The sequence below is a fragment of the Chionomys nivalis genome, chromosome X (assembly GCF_950005125.1).
Source record: "Chionomys nivalis chromosome X, mChiNiv1.1, whole genome shotgun sequence".
In the NCBI taxonomy this organism is placed as follows: domain Eukaryota; kingdom Metazoa; phylum Chordata; class Mammalia; order Rodentia; family Cricetidae; genus Chionomys; species Chionomys nivalis.
In genome coordinates this window covers 75,255,840-75,269,319 of record NC_080112.1, presented here as the reverse complement: position 1 = coordinate 75,269,319, position 13,480 = coordinate 75,255,840, and the positions used below count along the sequence as shown (strand labels likewise).

The window sequence follows — 13,480 nt, the reverse complement described above, 5'->3', positions numbered from 1 at the left end:
GGAAATTTTAGATTCTTTTGCCAGTATAACGACATTAAAATTAGTTTCACTGGAAATAACATTTTAATCCTTAAACCATTTCAGATGGTGTGCAGAAGGTGGGAACTTGATTTGTTGCGACTTTTGCCATAATGCCTTCTGTAAGAAATGCATCTTGCGCAACCTTGGTCGAAAGGAGTTATCTACAATACTGGATGAAAACAATCAATGGTATTGCTACATTTGTCAACCCGAGCCTCTATTGGACTTGGTCACTGCATGTAACAGCGTATTTGAGAATTTAGAACAGTTGTTGCAACAAAATAAGAAGAAGATAAAAGTTGACAGTGAAAAGAGTAGTAAAGTATGTGACCAAACATCCAAATTTTCTCCAAAGAAGAATAGTTCTAGTTGTAATGGAGAAGAAAAAAAATTAGAGGATTCATGTTCTGGTTCTGTAACCTGCACTTACTCAGCACTCACTGTGCCCAAGGAATTAACTAAGAAGACAAAAAAACTGATTGAGACTACATCTAACATGAACTCTAGTTATATTAAGTTTCTGAAACAGGCAGCAGATAACTCAGAAATGAGTCCTGCTCTGAAGTTACGTCAGCTCAAGGCTTTTAAATCTGTATTGGCTGATATCAAGAAGACTCATCTTGCATTGGAAGAAGATTTAAATTCAGAGATCCGAGCTTTGGATGCTTTGCACAAAGAGAAAAATACCAAAGAGCTTAAAATCACAGATGTAAAGTCTGAAACAAAAGTGCGAAAGGGGGACAAATCCTCTATTACAGAGAAGAAAGACCTTTTAAAGGTAGATGCTAGATCATCAGCTAAGGTCATAGGCAGTGAGCACATCCCAGGAGAAGAGCACAAAGCAAGTAAAAGTACTAGTGGTGAACATAAGGGTTCAAGTAGGAAAGATGGACCTCAGTATGGACCTTCTAATACTTCTGAAGACATAGACATGGACATTGTGTCCGTTCCTTCCTCAGTTCCTGAAGACATATTTGACAGCCTTGAGAATGCTATGGAAGTTCAGTGTTCAGCTGATTATCGAGTACATGGCCGCCACAGTGGGACTGTGCCAGAAGTGGAGGGTTCATCTCTAAAACTTCCCACTTCTTCAAAAGATAGCAGAGGAAGTAGTAAGTCAAAAATGGCAGCGAAAGTAAGAAAGGAATTATATGTTAAACTCACCCCTGTCTCCCTTTCTAATTCCTCAATTAAAGGTGCTGACCTTCAGGAAGTTTCAAAAGAGAAGGATGGCCGTAAAAGTTCTGGGGTGGCCCCCAACTCAGAGAAATGTGAACTGGAAGAGGAAAATAGTGATAATGAGCATTCAGTTCAAAATGATGTTGAATTACTTTTAGAAGAATCTGATCTTCGAAGATCTCCACGTGTAAAAACTACACCCTTGAGGAGACAAACAGAAAGTAACCCTGCATTATCGAATTCAGATGAAGAAAGTAATGAATCTATTAAAGAGAAACAAAAGTTGTCAGTTCCGATAAGAAAAAAGGATAAGCGAAATTCTACTGACTGTGCTGTTGATAACCCTAAACCTCATAAGGTACCCAAAGCTAAGCAACCCACGGTTGTGGATCAGAATTCAGATTCTGATGAAATGCTAGCAGTCCTTAAGGAGGTAAGCCAGATGGGGCACAGCTCTTCTTCAGACACTGACATTAATGAAACACACGTGAATCATAAAGCTGAAGCAGGGACTGACGATAATGGAAAAAGGAAACGGAAAAATTCTACTTCTGGGTCAGACTTTGACATTAAAAAAGGAAAGTCAACTGATACCTCTATTATCTCTAAAAAGAAACGCCAGAGCTACTCAGAGTCCTCTAACTATGACTCAGAGTTAGAGAGAGAGATAAAAACCATGAGCAGAATTGGGGCTGCCAGAATAACTAAAAAAAGTGTTTCAGGCAAAAAAGAACGTGACTTTTCTGAAGATGAAAAACAGAGCAAAAAAGTAGTAGATAATGAAGGGCAGGCCAGGGTGAAGACTGTACAAGAAGGATTGTCTAGTGACGACACTGGCGACACTGAAAAACAGGGAGAGAATTTGTCTGCAGCTGAAAGCTCAGTTGAGAAAGACAAGAGTGCCGTGGAATTGAGCGAGGTGCTTTGTGCAAGGCAGCAGCCAAGTGTTTCCTCCGATGGTGCGGAAAAGCCTTCCGGTGGAGAGGAGGATGGAAATTCTGATGACAGAAGAGTTTCTAAAACTAAAGAGAGGAGTAAACATGTGAGAACCAGAGCATGTAGAAAAGTACAGAGTGGTTCATCTGATGGTGCTGATAGATTTCCAAAGAAAGAACACAGCGATGAATCTTCAGAAGGCGAGAAGAAGCAGAAGAGACGGGAAACTGGAGCAAAAGGAAAGAAAACTTCAGACCTAAAGGAAGAAACAATTAAGTCAGAGCAACAGTATGAGTCTTCCTCCGATGGTACTGAGAAGTTGCCTGAGGGAGAAGAAATTGGCCATTTTCCTAAAGGAATAAAGCCAAATAAGCATGACACAACTGATGGAGAAAAGAAAGGCAAAAAATTGAAAGACAAGTTTTCCAGAAAGAAGGAAGACGCATCTGATAGTGTTGATAAGTTGCCAGGCAAAGGAGACAGTTGTGACTCTTCAGAAGAGAAAAAGAGCAAGAATGGAGTTTCTCAGAAAGAGAAGAAAAAATCCAGCTTGGCTGCAAAGTGTTCAGGGAAGAGGCCAGAGTGTTCATCCTCAGATACTGAGAAATACTCCTTGAAAGGAGAGTGTGACTCTACTGAGAAGAGACCCAAAAGAATTGAATCGAGAGAGAGAAGAAATTTAAATTCCAAGAGAAATACCAAGGAAATCCAGAGTGCTTCATCTTCTTCCGATGCTGAGGGAAGTTCAGAAGATAATAAAAAGCGGAAGAAACAAAGAACTTCAGCCAAAAAGAAGATAGGCAATGCCAAGGATAAAAGAAGAAAGTCCTTAAGAACAAGTACTAAAAGGAAGCAAGCAGACATTACTTCTTCATCTTCTGATCTAGAAGATGATGATCAGAATTCTGCAGGCGAGGAGAGCAGTGATGAACAGAAAATAAAGCCTGTGACTGAAAATTTAGTGCTGCCTTCACACAGTGGATTTTGTCAGTCTTCAGGTATGCAAGAATAAATTTCAACTTTAGAATTTGTAATCTGTCCCCCTCTATGATAACCATATTGTTTAATTTTCCCTAAGGTGAAATTCAGAGTTACAGTTGAGGAAAAACCTATTTAAAATTTATTTAGACATTTACTGTAGATACTTTTCTTATTTATTTCTATGCCATCACTAGAGGGTATTTCAAGCATTCTATGTCAAGCACTCCAAGTTTGTTGGATAAACAGCAGAATTACTTTGTCAGTGTTCAGTGTTCTTTGGAATAATGTGCAGTAGTTATGAAATAAAATCAAGTTGATGTTGTTACCAAACCTGGCGTTACAGTCTGTATCCTAAGAAGCCAAGTTGTTTGGCTAGCTGCTGTTTCCCAGGGGCCAACTAAAACAGTCAGATTTATAGTAAGAAGTCAAAATGTATTTACTCACTATGGCCGCATTACAAAGAGGGATAGAGATTCAGTTAACTGCCATCTGCCAGCCATGTTTCAAGTGAAGTGAGATTAAAGTTTGTGGAGGGCCAGGATGATACATGCACATCTAAGTACTCCTGGTGAAGGTGTAGTCCTACTTGCCACTGACTCATCAGTTGGTCTTCATTTAGTCAGTCTTATCCTACAAGATGTTGTTGGTTTGTTTTTGTTGTTTAAAATACGGGAAGTTGTGTGTGTGTGTGTGTGTGTGTGTGTGAGAAAGAGAGAGAGAGAGAGAGAGAGAGAGAGAGAGAGAGAGAGAGAGAGAGAGAGAGAGGGAGGGAGGGAGAGGGAGAGAGAGAGAGAGACAGAGACACCCTTGAGCATGGTCAATGCTATTTTTCACTATCATTTCAGTTTGTGTACGTGTTGCTGAAGCTAACACCTCCAAGGTATTTTGACAAGTTGATAGACCGGTGGGACCTCTTTTCCTAGAGTCAAATTCTCTCTTTGGCTAGCTCCAGGATCCTAGCTTTTTCCTTCTCCTAGTGTGAGATTTCTAAAGAAATTAGAGATTCCTGGGGAAATTCCCATTTCTTGGGATCTATTTTTCATTAGTCAGCTTGAGGGGCACTAGTGTGTGTTCATTCTGTGAGGCTGCTTACAATGTCAATAGTTTAGTAAGTATTCATGCAGTGGTGGGGAGTGCTTGATAATGGTATAATATGGCATATAAAAGTTTTGACTGCTTTGATAGGAGATTTTCCTATTTAAATCAAAACATCTTTTTGTGTGACCCATCAAATTCCTTGACATAATTTTGTTTTAAAGATGGATTCATTTATACACAGTTGGCTTTGAACTCAGTGTAACCAAGTTAGCTAAGGCTGGTCACTGCCTAATTTTTTCTAATAACCACATCTGGTTCTCTAAAATAATTTGTTTTGATATTAGAAGGTGATCATTCCTAGGGCCTTCTGTACACTAGACAAATGCTTTAGCACTGAAATCTAAAGAATTGGAATTTACTTTATTATAATCCTTTTCCTCATCAACTAGTATCTAATGGTATGAAAAGTATTTCTCTTTTAAAAACACTATCAAAATAAAGGAAGAAAGAAAAATCCCAAAATCACCCCACCCTGATGAATTAGATCAGTTTGTCCTTAATACCTAGAAAAAAAAATTTAATCACTTGACTAGTATATGTGTATTGGTTAATTGTATTTATTTTTAATTAGTTAAGACAATGTCAACAATATTTAGAATTATTAAATATATAAATAGATTTTTTTAGAAAACTTTCCAGTATAGGGAAAATCAGAATTTTTCCTTTATTACTTACGAGTTTCTCATTTATTCCAACTTTCTAAATAAAACTAACTTCAGTCTTATTTTTGAGAAAAAAAAAACCTTTAAATTTATGGGGCATTTAAAAAAAAACTCTTGAAGAGGTTTGATGTGATGCCACAAAATCAAACAATGTTTCCACAAATGAAATATTTGAGTATTAACACAGAGGAATTAGCATTTCAGATCAGGTTTTCCTGTAAAATAACTGTTTTTTTTTTTTTTTCAACTTCAGAATTGTGGACTTGTATTATAAATGAATTTAGGGGCTGGAAAGATGGCTCAATAGTTTAAAAAGAGCACATATTGCTGCTCTTTTAGAAGAACTAGAGTTCAATTCTAGGGACCTACATTTTGTTTTCACAGACACTTGTAACTCCAGCTCCAAGAGATCCTAGTTCTCTGGCCTTCATGGCCATATGCACAAACATTACGTACTCATACAATAGACATATATACATAATTTAAACAAGCACAAAGTGTAATAGTTACTTTGATAGAAAATGTTTTAGTTAGCAGGTTAGTTGGTAAAATCCCTATTAAAGATTAGTCTGTAAGAATGAAAAGTTATTAGCTTATCTCCCTCTCTCTCTCTCTCTCTCTCTCTCTCTCTCTCTCTCTTTCTCTCTCTCTGGGTCTGGCTGTGGAATGTTGGGGAGTCCAGGGCCTCTCATGTGTGATGGGCAAATGCTCTACCACTGAGTGATTTGACGTGTTAGACCTTATATTTCTCTTTTTTAAATTGATATTTAATGGGTGTTTTGCCTGCATGTATTTCTATGCACCGTATTTTTACGTGGTGCTCTTGGGGGGCTAGAAGAAGGCTTCAGATCCCTTGGACTTTGAGTTAGAGAAGTTTGGAAGCCACTATGTGGGGACTGGGAATCAAACACAGGTCTTCTGCAAGAGCAGTGAAAGCATCAAGTGCCCTTAGCTCCCAAGTCATCTCTCCAGACCCATCATTTTTTTTATTTCATTTTACTTTATTTTTGATGATGTTTAAGACAAGCTCTTGCTATGTAGCACTCACTGGTCTATGTAGACTAGAGAAGCCTCAAACTTGTAGTAATCATCCTGTCTCTACCTCAAGTACTGAAGTTATGGGGCTTGTACCACTATGTTCAACAGAAAGTTTCTATCTGTCTTATGTTTGGAATTATTAATATGTTGTGTAATAAGTACTATTATTCATTAGACCTTAGATGCTGGCAACATGTGGCAAACACACAATGAAAGCATTTCCCAGTAATCCCATAATTCAGTACTAACCTAGACAATTATGTTCCATTTTAGCCAATAGAACCTTGACATGGACTGACTAGGTGCTAGGGTTATATATCTAAAAAAGCTTGAGTATCTGTCTCTTAATCAGATGCTAATTATTCAACAGTTTGATTAAATAAACTTTGTTGCTTGTGAATTTCTTAGGACCAAGTGGAATATTTAGAATAAAAAATAGAATATAAATTTGCTAGGACCAAATGGAATATTTAGGATAAAAAATAAAAGATAAATTTACTAGGGATTTTATCCTACCAATAGAAATATGCAAACATAATAAAATATGAAAGGTTTTGAAGATAAACATTATGCACAAAATACTGTTTTTTTTTTTTTCAGGATAAACTTAGGTATGAGCCAGTGATTAAAAAACATTGCTTAAGCCGGGTTGCAGTGTTGCACGCCTTTAATCATAATACTTGGGAGGCAGAGGACTGCCTGGTTCTCCTGAGTATGGGGCTAGACTGGTTTATGTAGTGAGTTCCAGGACTGCCACACTGCATAGAGAAATCCTGTTTTCAAACACAAAGCAAAACAGAACAAAAAGAATGATTCCTCGACTCCTAAAAAGCTATCAAAAATAAAATTGAGAAAGCCACAATGGGTGTTGTAATGGTAAATGAGCTATTTAAGTATTTTAGGCAAAACTTTAGAATAATTTGTACTGTTTGAACTTGATTTTAAAGTTTAGGTCAATATTTAGACAGTAAAGGGGATTACATCGGATGGCATGGAGTTAATGGTTTATAATCCCAGTACTCCAGAGGCAAAGGTAGAGGAATCACTGTAATTGATCTGAAGTTGTTCTGGATGACATTGCAAGTTATTAATCAAGTAGGGCCAAATAGTGAGATCTTGCCTCTAAAAAGGAGGGAATGAAGAAGGTAATATAGCTAGGAATATGTTATTTTAATATTGTTCAAGAAGGATGTTTACTAGAATGTCCTGAGAGTTATTTTTGCTTTTCTACAGTTAGCATGCTTCTATCCTGAAATCTGTAGGTATCTGTCGACCCTTCCGCAGTACTAGGTTTCAGTTCCTTGCACACACCAAGCAAGTACTGTATCTCTGAGGTACATTACTTAGCCCAAAGTCTTTTCTTTATATATATTTTTCTCCATTTCCTCTCTTATGTTATGTAAAAAGTTGCAAAGAATAAGGGAAAAAAGGGTCTCAGATATTCCCTTTACTGGGTTTCCTCACTAGTGATAACTTGTGTAACTAATACAGTGTCAAGTCCAGAAAATTGAAGATTTATTTAGATTTTAGTAGGTTTGAAAAACATTGCTGCTTATTTGTATGTTTGTGCCTCTGTGCAATTGTGAGTGCCCACAGAGAAGAAGGGGGTGTCAGATCCCCTGGAGCTGGAGTTTACAGGCATTTGTGAACTTCCTGACAAGGGTGCTATGAACTGAACTCCAATCCTATTGAAGAACAGCAAGTGCTAAATAACCATTGAGCCATCTCACCAGCCCCTTCATGTTTCTTTTGTGAGACAAGTCTCACTATGTAACACTAGCTGGTCTAGAACTTACTATGTAGACAAGGTTGGTTTTGAATTCAAACAAATCCTCCTGTGTCTGATTCTCAGTGCTGAGATTAAAGGTATGCACCACCATGCCTAGTCTATTGTTAGCCCAAGCTGGCCTCAAATTTATGATCCTCTGCTTCTGCCTGTCTATTGCTAAGATTACTGTTGTGAGTCACCATACCTGATTTAATTCAGTAGTTGTATATACATTTGTTCTCCCCACCCCGTGTGTGTTTGTGTGTATGTGTGTGTGTTTGTATGTATGTATGTATGTATTTATTTTGGTTTTTCTTGTGTTTAGCTCTGTATAACCTCAACACAACAAAAATGCCTAAATCTTTCATTATTATGACACCTGTTTCCTTCCTCACTGTAGTTTTCTTTCCTTGTCTCCATTACTAATTAATTTGCTTAATTTGAGATTGGTATTTATTGTGAGCTTTCCCCCTCTGTATTGTCCTTGACATCTTCCGTACATTAATAGTGAATAATATTGAATTAATAGTGGATTAATAGTGAACATCAGCATAAGTAACCCTGAGTGCTTTGGCATTCATAATATTAACTAGAGTTTAATATTTAAGTTGTTCTTTTAAGGTAAAATTTTTGTACTATGAAATGCACAAATTCCAATCGTCCTGCCTTTGTTCCCTTTTTGCTGTGTTGCAATGGAATCTGGGACCTTGTGAATATTAAAGAGTAGTGTTATGCCGCTTACCTACAGCCTCAGCTATCTCCTAGATTTTAAATAAAAAACTTTTAAAAATGAAGTAAGTCTTAGTGTGCTCGAATGTCTCTTTTTGGGTACCTCAAATTGTAGGTTTTATACGGATTCAAAGTGTGTTTTTCTATTACTTGGCACTATCAAAATAGAAGCAGTTTTGCTATTCTTCAGTGAATCTAGATATAGTAGACACTGGTTAACTTTGCACTTTCAGTAGATTAATACAATTACTGTAACACACTACAGGTAATGATGGAAGCTAATAAGCCTTTGTAAAAAGGGTGGCCTTTAAAGTTCTTGTGCTTTGAAAGGAGCCTTCAGACACACACGATCCTTCATAAAGTTCCTTTTATGCATTTTATCAACATTCCTTGTACTTATTTAGATTTCAGCAGTTTTGTATAGAACCTACTAGTTTGCTCTAGCATTGTTGGGTTTCGGTTTTATTTTACACAGCTTTACTTGTATAGATAATTCAAAGCTAATTTTAAGTACACTTTTTCTCCCAAGGAGATGAAGCCTTATCTAAATCAGTGCCTGTCACAGTGGATGATGACGACGACGACAATGATCCTGAGAATAGGTATGATTCCATCTATAAGGACTTAAGATTATAACACACCCTAGGCGTGGGCGCAAACAGCAACAACTCAACAGCAAGGAGGTTGTAAAAACCAGGAGTTCCTGCCTTAGAAAGACTCATGCCAGTCTTCTTGCAAGTTTGAAAGAAAGGCCAGAAAATGGGCTAAAGCTCAGAAAGCTTAAAAGAAAATAAATATCAATATTAACACACCTAGCACAGGGTGTGTTATAAATAAAGAACTGTCAATTTTATGTTTCCTTGTAAAATGTGATTATTTTTTGAGGCTTTCAGTTTTGACAGATTAATTTTTGATGCAAGTGAATCATAATAAATGGCAAGAACAGACATCTCTATATTTGATTATTGTTTTGTCATTCAACATGGTGGTCCTATTTATGAAGACCTGTGAAGAATGAAAAAAATTCATATATTTAAGCTTAGAAAATTTCTTTCAAACTAAGTATCAGTTGGTGACTTATATAGGCCGATTCATATTTTAACCTTTTTTCCCAAATAGAAGTATATAGTATGACATTAATTTCACTAAGACTTAAACAGTACGTTTAAATGTAAACAGTGAAGTCTATACAGTTACCTATCCTTATCTAAGGGATGGCTGAAAGAAAAAACAAGACAACCCTGTCACAGCAGTGAGTAAATTAAACATATATTAACCATATTAACCGTAGTCAACATGGTTCTGCATACATTTTAAACATTTTCTATTCTTTAGGATAGTAGTCCTATTGAGAACATAGCCTGGTATGTATAGTGGATGGTCAACTTCTAACCTTTTAATAATTAATTGTGTAATATTGGGCTGGTGAATATAAATTTTTTGTCATAATTTATTTCTAACAATGAAAATGAATCTTTTCTCTCTTTAATTCTGATACCAAAAATATGCAATAGTCTGAAAAACGATTTTAGTAAAGACCATGAAAATGACCATCTATTTCCAATAGAAAGCTCTAGTATTTAGAAACTGAAAATAATACATTCTTGCTGTCATAATTTTGTGATAGATGAACTAAGTGCTCTAAGGTCATCTGTTATTTTCTCCCAGGTTTGTGTCTTGCTGATGCTGACAGGTTTCTGTTTCAGCCATTGGCATTGTGTTAGTAGACTGAATCCTTTAACTAGGGTGAAAGACCATACTTACTTCTACAGTTAATTAGAGCTCTGTTGTAAACCCAGAGACTCAGCCTCTGCTTCCCTATTTAGTTTTTCTCTTACAAATGTCTGTTCAGAAGTTTTATAGTATATACCATTAGGGCTAGATTATGAACGCATTTAGAACTTGCTTTTATTTTAGAATGCTTTCATTCATATATGTTGCTGTTTTCGTATAAATCACAAGCCCATAGATGTTAGTAGTAGTTCTTACAAAATCTTTTTACTAATACTTATTAGTACTTTTTTAACTATGAGAGATGAGCTTTTATATTTAGTCACCAATTAAGAATGTTATTAAAGTATAATTTTTGTTATAGCTTGTCAAAAATTAACATTTTCACTTCTAAAATTCTCTGATTTTACCTCTTTAACTGACAACTATTATATTAGAAAGTCTCATTAATTCCATCTTAAACTTGTGATTTAAAAAAACTGCAATTCTTCTGGGTACTTTGGAGAGTAATTGAATTTTATTTTGAGCATATCTTTATACTCATTTTAATGTGCTTTTACAAAATATACAATTTATAACTTCTTTAATAGCCACTATACCAAAGAAGTATCTTAATATGCATGGGCTAGCTACTCCTCATATCCTTGATGGGAATATAAATACCTCTTTGCACTATTTTAGTTCAGACTAAGTACTTGAGCAGATTTGACTATGCTCTAAGCAACCTTCAAAAATTTGTCTGAAGATCATGTTTAAATCTTTCAGTATCATATTTTTAGCAAGATGTATCTTGATAGAAAGCATATTGTAATTGTAAATTTGTACACAATTGTATAATTGTGTGTAAATTGTGTATAAATTTTATACGTTTTTCTATTTTTGTAGTATTGTAATTTATGTCCAGTGTTGGTGTTTATGAAGAGGTAAATAGTGTATTGTTACAAATGCTTAACTTTGAATGCAATAAATTTATGTAAAACTTTTTCTTGTTCAAGCATTTAATTTTAATTATGATGTATGTTTCATAAGCGTTTATAAGGCCAGGAGGTGGTGGTTCTTGCCTTTTTAATCACAGCACTTGAGCGGTAGAGGCAGGCAGAGCATTGTGAATTTGCGGCCAGCCTGGTCTACAGAGCTAGTTCCAGGACAGCTTGTGCTGTTACGTTACATAGAGAAGCCCTGCCTTGAAAAATCAATAAACTAAAATAAAATGAAGTTTATAGGTCTTTTTTAGAATAAAGTTAAATGGACTAGTTTGTAAGCCAAAGAAGTTTTCTCATTCCTCAAATTAAGGAAGTCAGTACTTTAAATTTCTAAAACACATATGTTTATATTTTGGTGAAGGCTTAATAAACAATTCTTTTTATTTACTTTAGTATTTTAAAGCTGTGATAGTAAGAAAATAAAAATAAGGCTTTTGAGATCATTAAAAAGTTACATTTTCAACATTTTACTGTAAATAAAAAACTTCTTGTTAGTTTAACATTTGAAAGTAAGTATATACCACTGTGAGTTAGAATCGTCCTGTCTGTACATTTCTATTTAGTTGACCAGATATAGTTTGATTGAAGCAGATAGCTATCATTTTCTGATCTTTTTTATAAGAAAAAAATTAGTGCTCTTAAATTTTGAAATTTATGCATTTGACAAGTTACCTCAGATTTTTCACCTTAGGCTTTACATCATCATCATCATCATCATAATACATTGTTGTTGGTGAGTTTTTGAAACTGTCTCACTATGTAGCTCATGCTATTATGTATATATATTTACACACACACACACACACACACACACACACACACACACACACACACCACACTGAAAGAGAACTGCCTGCCTTTGTTACCCAAGTACTAAGATTAAAGGTGTGTGCTACCTACCATGTTCCACTGCCTGGCAAGAGTTTTTTAAATTATAGTTTATTTTAGTTATATGATTATGCCAGTATGGTAAGGATTCATCTGCCTTTTAAATACTTAGTTCTTTTGTTGTTGTTTTTCGAGACAGGTTTCTATGTGTAACAGCCTTGGCTAGCTTGAAACTTGTTTTGTAGACCACACTGACCTCGAACTCATAGAGATCCGCTTGCCTTTGACTCTCCAGTGCTGGGATTAAAGGCATGCACCACCTTTAGTTTAGTTTTAAATTGGTTCTTGCTTTGAAAAAACATCATGCAATCGATAAAAACTTTTGTTTTACAGTTTTCAGCCAAAATTCTCGGGAGCAAATGTGTTTCAGATTTTTCAGTTTTACTTAGCAAGACTTTACCATTTAAATGTTGAAGATCTACAAATCCAAAGTATTTCACAGCATATCAAAATTTTGAGATTAGGAACGTTCAGTGGATACATGCTTTGTGATTCTTTTCATTATGACTGGTGACTTCTTACCAAAACTTTTTTAATTGTATATATTGTAGAACTTAATGCTGTCAATGGGCCTCACTCAGTAATAGAATATTAGTGTATATTCAGCATATTAGCACATATTTTTCCCTTTTTAGTTTTTTCGAGACATGGTTTCTCTGCTATCTTGGAACTAACCAGGTTGGCTTTTAACTCACAGAGATCCACTTGCATCTGCCTCCCCAGTGCTGGGATTAAAGGCGTGCGCCACCACTGCCTGGCACATAACATTTTTTTATTGTGGAAGGTGTACATGGTTTAATTAATGATGTACTTTTTTCTCAGAATTGCTATAGATGGCACTAAATTAATTTTTTCATAAATGCAAACTCTGGTATGGAAGTTGTTGATTGAAGCTTTTGTTACTCTTGGAGAATGGGACAATAAGTTTTGCCTTTCAATCTAGGCAATATACAGTTTTTCTTGTTGTTCTGTTGGCATGATGTGGATATTCTGTTAATGAATGCTTTGTACTTTTAATGCAGCTTAATTACTTGGGAAGAGACTAATGATTCCTGGACATTAATTATATAGAAACTATAATTAACATATTTGATGGTTACTCATCTGATTTTGGTAGAAGTAGTGAAACAAGTCCCTTTACAGTTTTCATTTGAAATATATTTACAGTTGACCCCTTCTCTCTATATATATTACAAATTTGCTAACTCTAGAATTTTTCATGTGGCTTTTTTAATGGGTTTTGTTTGGTTAGTAAAATTATTTTGAGTCTTTATTGTGCTTTAAAAACAGCATTTGAAATAAAGATTTTTGTTCCTTTTTCTTTTGGAATTAAATGTTTTGAGTATTTAGCAGTTTTAAGATAATTCTTTTCCATTACTTTGTTGATATAGCCCTGGTAAGTATGAGCAATGAAGTCAGTGGAGGTGCCAGAGACAATAGAGTCTGCTGGCTAATGATTCAACTAA

At 35.4% G+C, this 13,480-nt stretch overlaps 1 protein-coding gene across 13 annotated transcripts in view; it reads left to right on the top strand.

Moving 5' to 3' along the window:
* Positions 1-13,480, top strand: part of Atrx (ATRX chromatin remodeler) — a 157,947-nt gene that overhangs the window by 63,863 nt on the left and 80,604 nt on the right. For all 13 annotated transcript variants that reach the window (XM_057759003.1, XM_057759000.1, XM_057758995.1 and 10 more), the window contains 2 exons: positions 85-3,134; positions 8,942-9,014. In XM_057759003.1, coding sequence (XP_057614986.1) covers positions 85-3,134; positions 8,942-9,014 — 3,123 coding nt within the window. The remainder of the gene's footprint in view (positions 1-84; positions 3,135-8,941; positions 9,015-13,480) is intronic.